The sequence below is a fragment of the Ceratotherium simum genome, chromosome 33 (assembly GCF_057802395.1).
Source record: "Ceratotherium simum simum isolate JZ-2026a chromosome 33, ASM5780239v1, whole genome shotgun sequence".
Lineage (NCBI taxonomy): Eukaryota > Metazoa > Chordata > Mammalia > Perissodactyla > Rhinocerotidae > Ceratotherium > Ceratotherium simum.
The window spans coordinates 24,858,444-24,871,853 of NC_141932.1; the positions used below are offsets into that span (position 1 = coordinate 24,858,444).

Below are 13,410 nucleotides of genomic sequence, written 5' to 3' on the forward strand. Positions count from 1 at the left end.
ACAGCAAAAGGATACACATTAAAGTCAGCCCAGAAAAGTGACACTTGTGGCCGAGTTCAGGAGAGTTTCACACACAGAACTTCCTGTTGTCCTCTCCCCTGTGGAGTTGTGGACAAGGCTAAATTCTCCCAGCAACGATGTGTGACAATACACACAGTATTGCCACAGTGGCCTGAGGAAGGAAGCTCGCCTAAGCCTCGGTGTCCAGAATTTTCTTTGGGGGTTGCTCACATAGACATGATTGACTGCTGCCCTCAGTCTCCAGCCCCTCTGGAGGTCGAGTTGATGCCTGTGATCCAAAGGCCCCACCAGAAATCACATTGTTAGACTATCTGGTGTGGCCCTAGGCCCCCAGGTAAACAAAGACACTCTTATCAAGCAGGACATTCCAGGGGCTTAGAGATTAACTCCCAGGAATTGAGGGCAAAGACCAGACCTCTCTTTGGGCAAGGTTAAATTCTTTACTATACAGTCACTTCAAGATATATCATAGGTACTGAAGAAAAAACTTTCCTCTATTCACAGCAGTAGTGTTTTGTTCCCCACACCAAACAATTCTGCCGTTCTCTGCGGACACCAACTGGATGTCCTACAATTTAATTCAATTCCAGAGTTAGCCCACTCCCTACAGGTTAGGGGCTCAGTCTCACAAGACTGCCCCCACTTCAGATGCAATCACAAATTCCAGGTTGTCACCTGAACTGACCAACTAGCTATAAATCAGGGGTTCCCGTGACCCCCTCCTCAGTTTGGATAATTTGCTATAATGACTCATAGAACTCAGGGAAACACTTTATTTACTAATACAGGTTTATTATAAAGGATATTATGAAGGATACAAATGAACAGTCAGATAAAGAGGTACATAGGGCGAGGTACAGAAGGGTCCTGAGCCCAGGAGCTTCTGTCCCCATGGATTTTGGCATGCACAATCTCCTGGATATGTTCACCAACCTGGAAGCTCTCCAGGCTTTTTATGGAGGTTCCATTATGTAGGCATGAGTGATTAAATCATTGGCTGTTGGTGATTAGCTCAATCTCCAGTCCCTCTCCCTGCCCCAGAGGTGGGGGAAGGGGTGGGGGGGGGTGAAGGTTCCAACCCTCTAATCACAAAGTTGGTTCCTCTGGCAACCAGCCGCCATCCTCCAAGAGTCACATCATTAGCATAAACTCAGATATGGGTGACAGAGGCTTGTTATGAATAACAAAAGACACTCCTGTTACCCCTATCACTCAGGAAGTTACAAGGGTTTAAGAAGCTCTGTGCCAGGATCCAGGGAGGAAGACCATATATATATATTAATTTCTTAATATGTGACAATATCAGAGGTGCCTTACTAGGTTAGTACCCGTGGGTCTCCCTCAGCAGCTGTCTGGTCCCAGGGCAGTGGGCTCTTTGGAGAATTTGTTCTCTGTGCCCTAAACCGGAGGACTGCCCGGCCAGTGTAATCTGAGGGTTACCAGGCTGTGAGGCCTCCTTTCCAGACTATTCTATTCCTCCTCTGGCTCTCCAGCTGAACTCTTCTGCCACTGGCGTCTTAAATATTGTGTCCCTTGGGGCTCCTGGGCACTTTGCTCATCCTGTCTCCTTGCAGAGAGATCCCACAGTTTGACGGCTTCAGCCACCACTTCTGTGCCGATGGATCACCTGGCTTTAGCTCCATTCCTTATCCTGCTCCTGACACAAGACTCATATGTCCATCCCGCTGCCTGCCAAGTGTCTCCACCCGTGTGTTCTCCAGACATGTCCAACATGCCACATCCTCTCTGCTTCTGCTGTTTTTCTCATCTCTGATTTACCACCATCACCCTTTGAGACACCTGGGTGTTATCCTTACCCATCCTCACCCTCCCCAAGCAGTTAGGGTGCAGGTTCTGCTCTTCTCTACAATGGTCCTTCTCTACCCCACCATCGCTGTCCTGCCCGTGACATCATCTTCCACCTGGGTGATTACAGAGTCTGTCTCCTTCCACTGCTCTCCAGGTCACCCTTCTCTTTCCATCCATTCACTTTCTAACTCTCCATAAGTTTCGAATCTCTCGTAGGCAGTATTGCTTTTTTATCCAGTCTCACAATCTCTGCCTTTTTGGAGTGGTTAGTCATATATTAAATTACATTATAATTTAATATAGTTTAATATATATATAAGTATTGGTATGGTTGGATTTATATCTATCTTTTTAGTATTTAGTTTTCTATTTGTCCCATCTGCTTTTGTCCCTCTGTTTCTTCTTTTCTCTCGTGTGTGTGTTTGTGTGGATTAATTGGATATTTTTTAGAATTTTATTTACTTTATTTACTTCAGTCCACCTCTTTGCACTATGATTTCAGTGGTTACTCTAGGAATATGATGTACATCCTTAACTTTTCACAGCTTAGAGTTACCACAGTACCGCTTGACATAGAATGCAAGAAACTCAGCACATGCCTTCTAGAATGTGCTTTCTACACACACCCCTCCCTTGATAGATTTCCCATTGTCTTCAAGTCCATCATCGCATCACTCGCAGGCCTCTGTACGCTTTCTCCTGTTACTGAGTGACTTTCCATCCTTAGAATCACTGTTTTGCCCCCATGCCTTCGTTCATGCTGCTTCCTCTGCAAAGAATGCAGTTCTCCATCTTCCTGCAGAGAAGACTCAGCCCCACATATCCCTTAGCTCTGAAGCCTAACTAGACCCTGAAACATTTAATGGACCATTCACTTCTCTGCATTCCATCACCTAGATGTCCTGCCATCACAGCTCTTCAACTGTCGCCCTGATGGCTTTACTTGTTGCTCTCTGCCAGGCTGTGAGCTCCTTGAGGTCAGGAACCATCCAGGACTGTATCCCCAGCAACCAGCACTGGGTCACACAGTGGTCCTTCAGTCAATATATGTTGATTCAAGGTATAAATGGCAATGGCTTCCAATGCGATTGTCATTTTCCCCACCATCTATATCCCAAAGCCAGGAATAGAAAAGGCATCCTAGATAGATAAATGAACATGATAAGCTCTGACCTATGAACATTATAAAAAACCAGTACCATCTACCCCGCCTACATTTTTCCCCCATGACTCAATGTCATTTCATATTCAGCAGAGACCTGTGTCATTCAAGGATGTGGTAGTGGGCTTCACTCAAGAGGAGTGGCACAGGCTGAATCCTGCTCAGAGGGCCCTGTACCGGGATGTGATGCTGGAGACCTACAGCAACCTCGTCTCAGTGGGTAAGAACACCTCTGCCGCACAAGCGAGATTATGCTTAAATGACCACCTTTCCTCTTTCAGTTGCTAAAATAACTGAAGTACCTAGAGCCTCTGAAGTACCAAACAATTTCTATGTGCCAGACACTGTCTTAGCCACTTTAAAAATATTACCTCATTTAATCCTCGTAAGAGCCTTGTGAAGTGGGTACTAATAGTACCACTGTTTTACACATTTGGAAACTGAGGCAGAGAGGTGAAGTAACTTGCCCAGTGTCACCCACCTAGTACATGGTGGAGCCACAGTAGGATTTGAACGCCCGCAGTCTGGCTGCACATTCTGCATTCCTGGCCCTTACACTGTGCTGCCTCGATGAGTTTGGTTTGACTGTCAGTGGGCCTGGATTACTAATTCCTTTGGGTTCTGGACAAGGTGCGTGTACAGTCTCCTCCCAAGTATGATGTCTGTTGTGCAGCCTTTAATGCTGCCTGAGTGGCCCTGAAGATCAAGGAGCTCAGCCCAAGGCCTGGATCATTTCCCTGGAACAGGTTATGAAGGCACCAAACCATATGTGATCCGGAGGCTGGAGCAGGAAGAAGCACCGTGGATTTGTGAGGCGGCATGCTCAGGCTGCCACTGTCGGGGTAAGTGTGATAAATCCAGCAAAAGAGGGACTGTGGGAGGCTGGCACCTTTGGAATTTTGTTTAGGATCCAGCTCTTAAAAGCCTGAGAGCTTTGCACGCAGCTAGAGACATTTCTCTAGGAGCTTCAGCCTTCTTGACCCTTCAGCCTCCATGCATCCCACCTCACTTATCCAGTGTTCCTCCTTCCTCTGCTGTATATCTCACCTCTCCCTGTGCACTTGCTCCATTCCCTCTCTCCAAAATCCTTGGTCTCTCTCTTGAGGTTATCAGTCACCTTCTCTTTTGCCTTCAGGCATTCTTACAAATAGGCTTCTATGATTCTATCATTCCCGCTGGTCCCTTCCTATTCTCTACAGTTTCCAGGTAGAATGCCTCAGACCTGCCTGCCATACCCACCATCTCACTTCCCATCCTTTCCTTAATCCCTTAAGTTATCTCCTAGTCCTTTAATTTCCTTAAGTCACAGAGGAGGAAGCAGTGAATTCCAGGAGGTGACCAGGTGAAGGAGATGGTGGAGCTTGGCTGGTCATAACCACTTCAATTTAATATACAGAATAACTCTCCCATCAGCTCTGTAAAATATCCCAACGATACCCATGGTGCTCTGAGTATTGGTAGCCCACTGTTAAGGATGCCTCTGAACTTCTGCTTCTCCACAACAGTCATGGGCTTAACAAGAAGAGTCAGTGCCATCTGTTCCCAGATCTCTTTATGCCGCTTATACATGGTGTTGTAATCACATAATTGAATTAAATGTTATATAAACCCCCAAAACATTCAAGTCATTTTCATGCTTCTCCCCAAAATGATGTCTTTGAAATTGCTACCATCCGGCTTTCACTAGGTGTAGTAGTAGCAGCAACAGCATTAGAATTATTGGCCAACACTCAGGGTGGGCTCGGTATGTGCCAGGTCTGTTCTGAGCCCTTTACATATATCCACTCATTCAACCCTTACAACACCTGTGAGGTATCCAGCCTTATCAGCCCATTTACCAAAGAGGAAACAGTCACAGAAACTTATCTAAGAACATATAGCAGAGTAAGGGACCAAATGGGGATTTGAACCCAGGTAGTCAGGCTCCAGAACCAATACTCTTAACCAGCACACCCTGGTGCCCTCTGGGCTGTATTTTGCTTCATTAAACTGTGCTCAGCAACCTTTGTGAAACCATTGTAAGCTGGCTATCAGCCGCTTTTCTTTTCCCTCTTTCAAGAATTTTATATAATAACTGCAAAAAAAAAAAAAAAAAAAAAGGTGTCTAGTCAGCCCTCCTTTCCAAGCGCTCTGTGTCCTCTATTTCCCTGGCTGCAGCCTGGCCTTTTCCTTCTGAGAGGCTGCTGCATTTTCTGTTTTCCAAACTTGGTCCTTTTGTCAATGGTGCAGCTTTCTCAAGGACGTCATCTATTCTGAGGCCACATGATGCTCACAACTGGCCCCTCTGCCAGCTTACATCCTTTTGTCCTCCTTGTGCCACCTAGCCCCCGTTTTACCAGTCTATGGACCAGCTCCACGGTTGTGTCCACTCACCCTTGGTTTTTGTATGGCAAAAACTGAAGTCGTCCTCATTCCTATTTGCTGCCTCCCCTCCATCCACACACACACAAGTGCACCCATGCACATACCTCACCTTACTTCTTCCAGAGCTTTGCTCCCATGTGCTCATTTTGAATCTTCTGTCTTTGCCACCTTCTCTAATTGTACTCTCCTTACTTCTTCCAGAGCTTTGCTCCCATGTGCTCATTTTGAATCTTCTGTCTTTGCCACCTTCTCTAATTGTACTCTCCTTACTTCTTCCAGAGCTTTGCTCCCATGTGCTCATTTTGAATCTTCTGTCTTTGCCACCTTCTCTAATTGTACTCTCCGTATGTGCTGGTTTTGTTGTTGGTTTTTTTTTGAGAAATGACTTTAAATCTTCCTCTTTACTTTTCATTTTCTGCTGACGTCTCCTAAAACTGGACCCAAATAGCCTCACGCCTGAATGTCTTTAACTAAGGGCTTCTTCATCGTTTTTGCACCATGGAACTCTTAGGCATTCTGGTGAAGCCTAATAGACCCTTTTTTACATATAAAAAATAAAATCCACACAAGGGGTGGAGAGATGCACTTATATGGTGACTGATAAACAATAATGTACAACAAAAATTTCACAATAAAAAAAATTAAATAAATAAATAAATAAAATCCGTAAGATTACAACAGAAACAAACTACTAAAATACAGTAATTTAAAATAAAGTTAGAAAATGCAATATCAAAATGTTTTCAAAATGTGTGATAATAGTAGATGTACTTCCTTATTTATACATTAAATATCTAGCATCAGGTCTAATAACTGTCATGCTCTCAGAGATGATTGTAAACATATTTTGAGAAATCTTCAACAACTATGTGACACGAAAATACTATATTCACAAACTAGTACAAGTTACAGGAACTAATACCACTGTGTTTTTTGTTGCTCACATTTATCATTGAAGGAAGTGTGCAGTTGTAGTTAGAGCTTAGTGAAAATAAAGATGTGATTTGCTTTCCTATCCAAATTCACAACTCCCCTGATTTCTGACCACCAAGTTAAGAGCTCTTGCTTTAAGTTCTGGTTAGCTTTGTTGATTTCTTCTTTTATCTAGTTCATCTTAGAGCCCTTGCCATTTATATTGTAACTAGCTCAATATGATAAGCTCTCTGATGACTGCTGTATTAGTGTTTGTCAGACTCTTAATATTTTGGGCAACTTGTTAAAATGCAGATTCTGATTAAATAGGTCTGGGGTAGGGCCCAGGATTCTGCACATCTGTCAGCATACCAGTTCCCAGATGAGGCTGAAGTTGCCCATTGAGAACCACGCATTGAGTAGCAGTATGCTGTATAACATTTAAACCCCTTTCCTCTGTAATAGGGATTGGCAAACTACGGCCTATAGGTTGGCCACCTGGTTTTGTGAATAAAGTTTCATTGGAACACAGCCGCACCCTTATGCTTACATACTATCTGTGTTCCCGCGATACAATGGGTGAGTTGAGTAATTATGACCAAGACCATATGGCCCACAAAGCCTAAAATATTTACTCTGGGCCTTGAAGAACATGTTTGCCAACCATTTCTCTATAATATCATCCCATCTTCCTCAAAATTATTTCTCTCTATAGTCTATGACATGTTCCATTCCACTTGTGCCAGTGTTCTGCATCTTCTCTACTCATACAACACCCTTCCCTGCATTGGTGCCTTTAGATGGTTCATGATCTCTATTTATATACTGTGCACCCTTTAAATTCTTAGGGCATTTCTCCAGTAGTTTTATTCCAGGCCATAATAATAGAAAGATTCATATGGAAAGATTTGCTGTACTTTCTCCAGAAAACATCTGGCAAGTTAATGTCCAGAGGAAAAGACGGCAGGACATGCTTTTGAGGCAAGGTACATTCATCAGCAAGAAAAAACTGCCCAAGGAAAGAAGCCATGACTGTAATAAGTTTGGGAAAATATCACTCCAGAGCACTGATCTTCCTTCAATTCAAAACTCCAATAACTGGGACCCTTGTGGAAAGAGTGTGAACCATAATCTAGACTTGATTGATTTTAAGAGAAACTATTCAAAAAAGCAAGAAGAGTGCTATAGATATGGAAAATTGTTACAGCATACAAACCGTGATCGAAGACCTAATGGAGAAAGACTCTGGGAATGCAGTCACTGTGAGAAAGCTTTCAACCATAACCCAGCACAGTATAAACCAACAGTAACCAATTCTCTTGAGTACAAACGTAAGAGGGTTCCACCTACAGAGAAACCCCACATCTGTAGCGAGTGTGGGAAAGCCTTCTGCTACAGGTCTGAATTCATTAGGCATCAGAGAAGTCACACTGGGGAGAAGCCATATGGATGCCCTGACTGTGGGAAAGCCTTTTCACATAAGTCGACCCTCATTAAACACCAGAGAATTCACACTGGGATAAGACCCTTTGAATGTTTTTTTTGTGGGAAAGCCTTCACCCAGAAGTCACATCGCAGAGAGCATCAGCGAACACATACAGGAGAGAGACCCTTTGTGTGCAGTGAATGTGGGAAGTCATTTGGTGAGAAGTCATACCTCAATGTACATCTAAAAATACACACAGGAGAAAGACCCTATCGTTGCAGAGAATGTGGAAAATCCTTCAGCCAAAAGTCATGCCTCAATAAACATTGGAGAACTCATACGGGAGAAAAACCGTACGGATGCAATGAATGTGGCAAAGCTTTCTATCAGAAGCCAAACCTTAGTAGACATCAGAAAATTCATGCTCGGAAGAATGCCTATAGGAATGAAAACCTAATAATTGTGGGAAAGCCTTGAGCAAGATACCCTATTTGTGGCCGGCCCCGTGGCTTAGCGGTTAAGTGCGCGTGCTCCGCTGCTGGCGGCCTGGGTTCGGATCCCGGGCGCACACCAACACACTGCTTCTCCGGCCATGCTGAGGCTGCGTCCCACATACATCAACTAGAAGGATGTGCAGCTATGACATACAACTATCTACTGGGGCTTTGGGGGGAAAAAAATAAAATAAATAAAATCTTTAAAAAAAAAAAGAATTATTTGATAAAAAAAAAAAAAGATACCCTATTTGATTATATGTGGAGGAATTCATCCTTAGGAGAAATCTCCTTGATTTAATGAACTTGGACCAAGTGTTTTACCATAAGGGAAGTCATGCTCCAATTGTGATAGAAAATTTTATACCAAAGACTATAGAAAATACTTTATAAAACATAAACATGGTCACTCTGGCTTATGAAAGTTTAAAAACATATTAAATGGAATGACAACAGAATACAAAAGAGAGAATTAGAAGGTGAAGAACGTAAAGAGACTTAGAGGTATGTTATGGTACGTTCCACAGTGAACCACATAAGTAGTTCTGTTTATATTTTGGAATTATAAATGTGAATTTAATATAAATTGTGAGGGCCGGCTCTGTGGCTTAGCGGTTAAGTGCGCGCGCTCTGATGCTGGCGGCCTGGGTTCGGATCCCGGGCGCGCCCCAAGGCACCACTTCTCCGTCCAGCGCGAGGCCGAGTCCCACGTACAGCAACTAGAAGGATGTGAACCTATGACATACAACTATCTGCTGGGGCTTTGGGGGGAAAAAAATGAATAAATAAAATCTTTAAAAAAAAAAAAATAATATAAATTGTGAATATCAAGCATATATATCACATAATATGTAGAATGCCATTCACCAAACTTCCACTCTAAATATCACCATTGTCTTTTGGTGTCTTAACAATACAAAAAACAATAAAAATAATAACATGGCCAACTATTTAAAAAAAAGCTTTAACATACCAGCTACATTTTCTCCACGTTTTTGTAATACATGTAAATGGCTATGACATTTCTTATTGGGCCCTTTTCTGAATAATAAAGTAATGTGTTTTGTTTGTTTGTTTGTTTTTTGTTTTTTGTGAGGAAGATCAGCCCTGACCTAACATCCATGCCAATCCTCCTCTTTTTGCTGAGGAAGACCAGCCCTGAGCTAACATCTATAATAAAGCAATGTTTTTTAATGGTCTTTTGTTAAGTTAGCCAAAAACTTTATTAAATGTTTTTAATGTTAAAAAGGCATTTATTTTGCCTTTATTTTAATATGTAAGATAATGTATAAATAAATAATAAATATATTATTACATAAAATAATATTTAAATAATTAAATATTATTTAATAAGTATTATTCATTAAATAAATAATAAATTATTTATTTTTGCCTTTATTAATGTTGAAAAGGCAAAGCTAAGGAATAGTTTCACAACCCGATATTGGGGGAACAAAATACTATAAACTTGATTACTCAGCACATTCATTATTTGACAAAAAGTAGTGTGGCCCTGGCATAGTGTGCACTATTCCCATTTTCTTAGTCTTGTTTAAAATGCCTTGCAGCAAATTAGTAGGAGAGACACTCTTTATATCAGTCTTATAATTCAGAATTATTTCATGCAGAGACCCATAAAGGAGAATTTATTTTTTTTTTTTGCAAATTCATTCAGCAACATCCACTTTTCTTCCCTATAAATTTCCCTGTAAATGTCCTGGACACTAAATCCCAAGTTTTTTCATCATTCCAATCTTTGAAAAAAGTCCATTTCCTTGACCTGCCATGTCATCCATATAAGAAAACAAATGGCCACATTGTTCAAGATCTGCCTCCCTGTGAGAATCCCTACTCCAGAATGAAAAAGGAAACATGATCACAGATAAAGATGTGATTAAAAGAATAATAAAAGATAGTTCATGCAACTCTAGATCAACATATTTTTAAAACAGGAAATAGAAGCTTTTCTAGCAAAATATGTTATGAAAATTGCAGTAAGAAGTAGAAAACGTGATAGACCAATTACCAATGAAGAATTTGGAAAAGTGATTAAAGATCTATGATTGAAAATGCTCCAGGCTCAGATGATTTCATGATTAGTTCTATCAAACTTTTAAAGAAGGAGTAATACCACTGTTAAATATTTCAGCCCATAGACTATGTTCCCCAATTTACTTTGTGAAATCAGAATAAATTTAACACCAAACCAAATAAAAGTAGTTGGAAAAAAGAAAACTCCAGATCAATCTTACTCTTGAGTCTAGAGAAACAAAAATTATAAGTAAAATAATAGTAAAGTTCAGCAGTATACCTAAAGAATGATATATTATGATGACCAAGTAAGAGTTATTCCAAGAATGCAGAGCCAATGATAGGAAATATATCAATAAAATTAACAGCTTGAAAGAGAAGATGCTATCAATAGATGCTGACAAGGCATTTAATAGAATTTGCAAACATTTCTAATGTAATAAAATATAAATTAAATTGTAATAGATGGTAACCACTTAGAGTTTCTTTACCAAAACCCAATAGCAGATATTATGCTGAAGCCATTTTTTAAAAATCAAGAATTTAATAGTATTATTTTTACTAAATATTGTCTTAAAGGTTCCAGGGAAGACAATAAAAAAGAAAATTAAATAATTGCTATAAATAATCAAAAAGAAAAGGTAAAACTGACCCTTTTTTCTGACGATATGATTATATACTAATATATGAAGAGACTCTAATAATTTTGATAATTTTCTAAGAAGGCAGGGTATAGAAATCAAGAGCTTTTCTCTGTAAACATCTAATAATTTATATGCACTTCTCTTGGAATTCACTAAATGTCAGTGATTTTTTTTTTACGTGAAGTGATCTTAAATTCCATATGGAAAAATAAATGCCTGAGAATCTAGCCAAGAAAAGTATAAAAAGGAAATTTCATACCAGATGTCAGATTATACCATGAAGTCATTTTAATTAAATTAATATAATATTGGCAAAGGAACAGATAAATAAATCAATGGAACAGAATAAAAAATCCTGAACTAGACCTCAGTGTATATGAGCTTTTTCATGTATGGAAAAAGTGGAATTTCAAACCATAGGGGAAAAGAATAGTTTATTTAAAAAGAAATCTGGCACAGTTGGCTTTTTTTGTGTGTGAGAAAGATCAGCCCTGAGCTAACATCCATGCTAATCCTCCTCTTTGTTGCTGAGGAAGACTGGCCCTGGGCTAACATCTGTGCCCATCTTCCTCCACTTTATGTGGGATGCCGCCACAGCATGGCCTGACAAGCGGTGCCTCGGTGCGCACCAGGGATCTGAACCCAGGCCGCCAGCAGCGGAGCGCGCGCACATAACCGCTATGCCACAGGGCCCGCCCCACAGTTGGCTTTTAATCAGGAAGAAAGTAAAGTGGGACTAACAGCACAAATCACATGAAAAAAAAAATTCCAGGTGGATTTGAGATTTAAATTGTTTAACTAACAATAAAATTCTTAAAACAAAATGAAAAGAGACTACACATACAATCTAGAGTTGGGGACATTAACTTTACCAACACAGGACATTCAAACGCTATTAAAAAATAAATATTTGACTACATAAAAAGTACAATCTTCACATAGCAAAAGATGCCATCTGATAAATAAACAATAATTTGGGGGAAAATATTTGCAGACCCAATCAGAGAAAAAGTGCTCTTCACATTGACAGGAAAAAGATAACCCAAGAGCAAAGAGTGTGGCGAAGAGTGTGAATAGACAGTTGTGAGAAGAGCAAATCCAAGTGGCTGGTGGGCTTATCAAAGTGTTTAGCCTCAGTAGTTGTTGGGGAATGCAGATTAAACTTATAATGAGATAACAGTATGCAATCAAGTTGACAAAAAAGAGCAGGAATGCTTTTTGCTGTCAGAACAGAGGATGTTCTTATACACTGTTGGTGAAAACAAATCATAACAGCTCTTTTGAAAAGCAATCTGGCAACATCTGTTATAACTTAAAATACTCACGCCACTTTGGGGAATCTTCTCTTAGAAGTAAAACACGAAGGACAGATGAACATGGACATTTATTGTAAAATTGCTCCTAGTGTCAAAAGACACTAGAATCAAAATAAATGCCCATCAGTAGGGAAATTGGAAGAGGGAAGGAACTATAGTATATCCATTCTGTAGAATGTTTATATAGCCATTAAGGTGGACAAATTCAACTATGCTTGTGGACTTGAATGGAATTCCACAGTGTTTTCTTGAGTGAAAAAAGCAAGGTAGAGAAGTGTGTAAAATATGTCCCTGATTTTGTAAATCAGTGACAAAATGCCTCTAAGTGTTTATATGAGTGATAACATGTATCCATATATGTTTGTGTAAGATTTTATATGCATGGAGAAAAGTATAGAAGAGTATGCACTGGGTTGGGGGGAGGTGGGTGATGCAGGTGGGTTATGGGGGACTCGGAAAGGGAAAATGAAAGCCAAAAAGAAAAAATATGTAAATGACTAAACCAAGTATGATATCCCAAATGTGTGATTAAGTAAAATTTGAGGGGGAAGCTAGAACTTGACTAATTTGTGGAGATGTTTGTGGTATATTGTCAAGCGAAAAGAACAAATTGCAGAATAATGTATATGAATCTATTTTTTTTTTAAATTTAAAATCCCTATATGTGTATATATGCATGTGTACGTTTATATGAACAAAGAGAAAGGTGTGAAAGGATATACAACAAGGTGTCGATTAACATGGGTTACCTTGGTGGGGAAGGGAAATAAAAGTATTTGTTTAATTTATATATCTTTGTATTGTTTTACTTGCTACAACATACATTACTTTTGTAATTTGAAAAACAAAGGGGGAAAAACATTTCAAAATGCATGAAGCCTTGCAAATGTTTCTATTTTCTGACAAGATGGCACCCTGGCCTGGTCCTCCCTTTCCTCCAGCTCGGTCCTTGGGATATCACCAGAGTGAAAAAAAAATGTGTACATCTAAAGAGCAAAAGGAAATACTTTGAGAAACCCTCCAAGCAGAGAGGGGCTTTTTGTTTTTAATTTTGAAATAATTTTTGATTTATAAAGTTGCTAAACATAGTTCCATATAGTCTTCACCCAGCTTCCCCTAATGTTAACATTTTATATAACTATAGTACAGTTATCAAAACCAGGAAATTATTGACACAATTCTAGTAATTAAACCTTAGTCCTTCCCACTGATGTCCTTTGTCTAGTCCAAG

The 13,410-nt window shown here is 40.0% G+C and overlaps 1 protein-coding gene across 6 annotated transcripts in view; it reads left to right on the forward strand.

The window, feature by feature from the left end:
• The window catches only part of ZNF793 (zinc finger protein 793), a 35,387-nt gene extending 22,418 nt beyond the window's left edge, over positions 1-12,969 (forward strand). For 4 of the 6 annotated variants that reach the window (XM_087422127.1, XM_087422130.1, XM_087422129.1 and 1 more), the window contains 3 exons: positions 3,083-3,212; positions 3,739-3,834; positions 7,195-12,969. In XM_087422127.1, coding sequence (XP_087278253.1) covers positions 3,083-3,212; positions 3,739-3,834; positions 7,195-8,171 — 1,203 coding nt within the window. In that variant the 3' untranslated portion in view covers positions 8,172-12,969. The remainder of the gene's footprint in view (positions 1-3,082; positions 3,213-3,738; positions 3,835-7,194) is intronic. The other 2 variants (XM_087422128.1, XM_087422126.1) reach the window with 1 other exon arrangement.
• Positions 12,970-13,410: the final 441 nt, after the last annotated feature.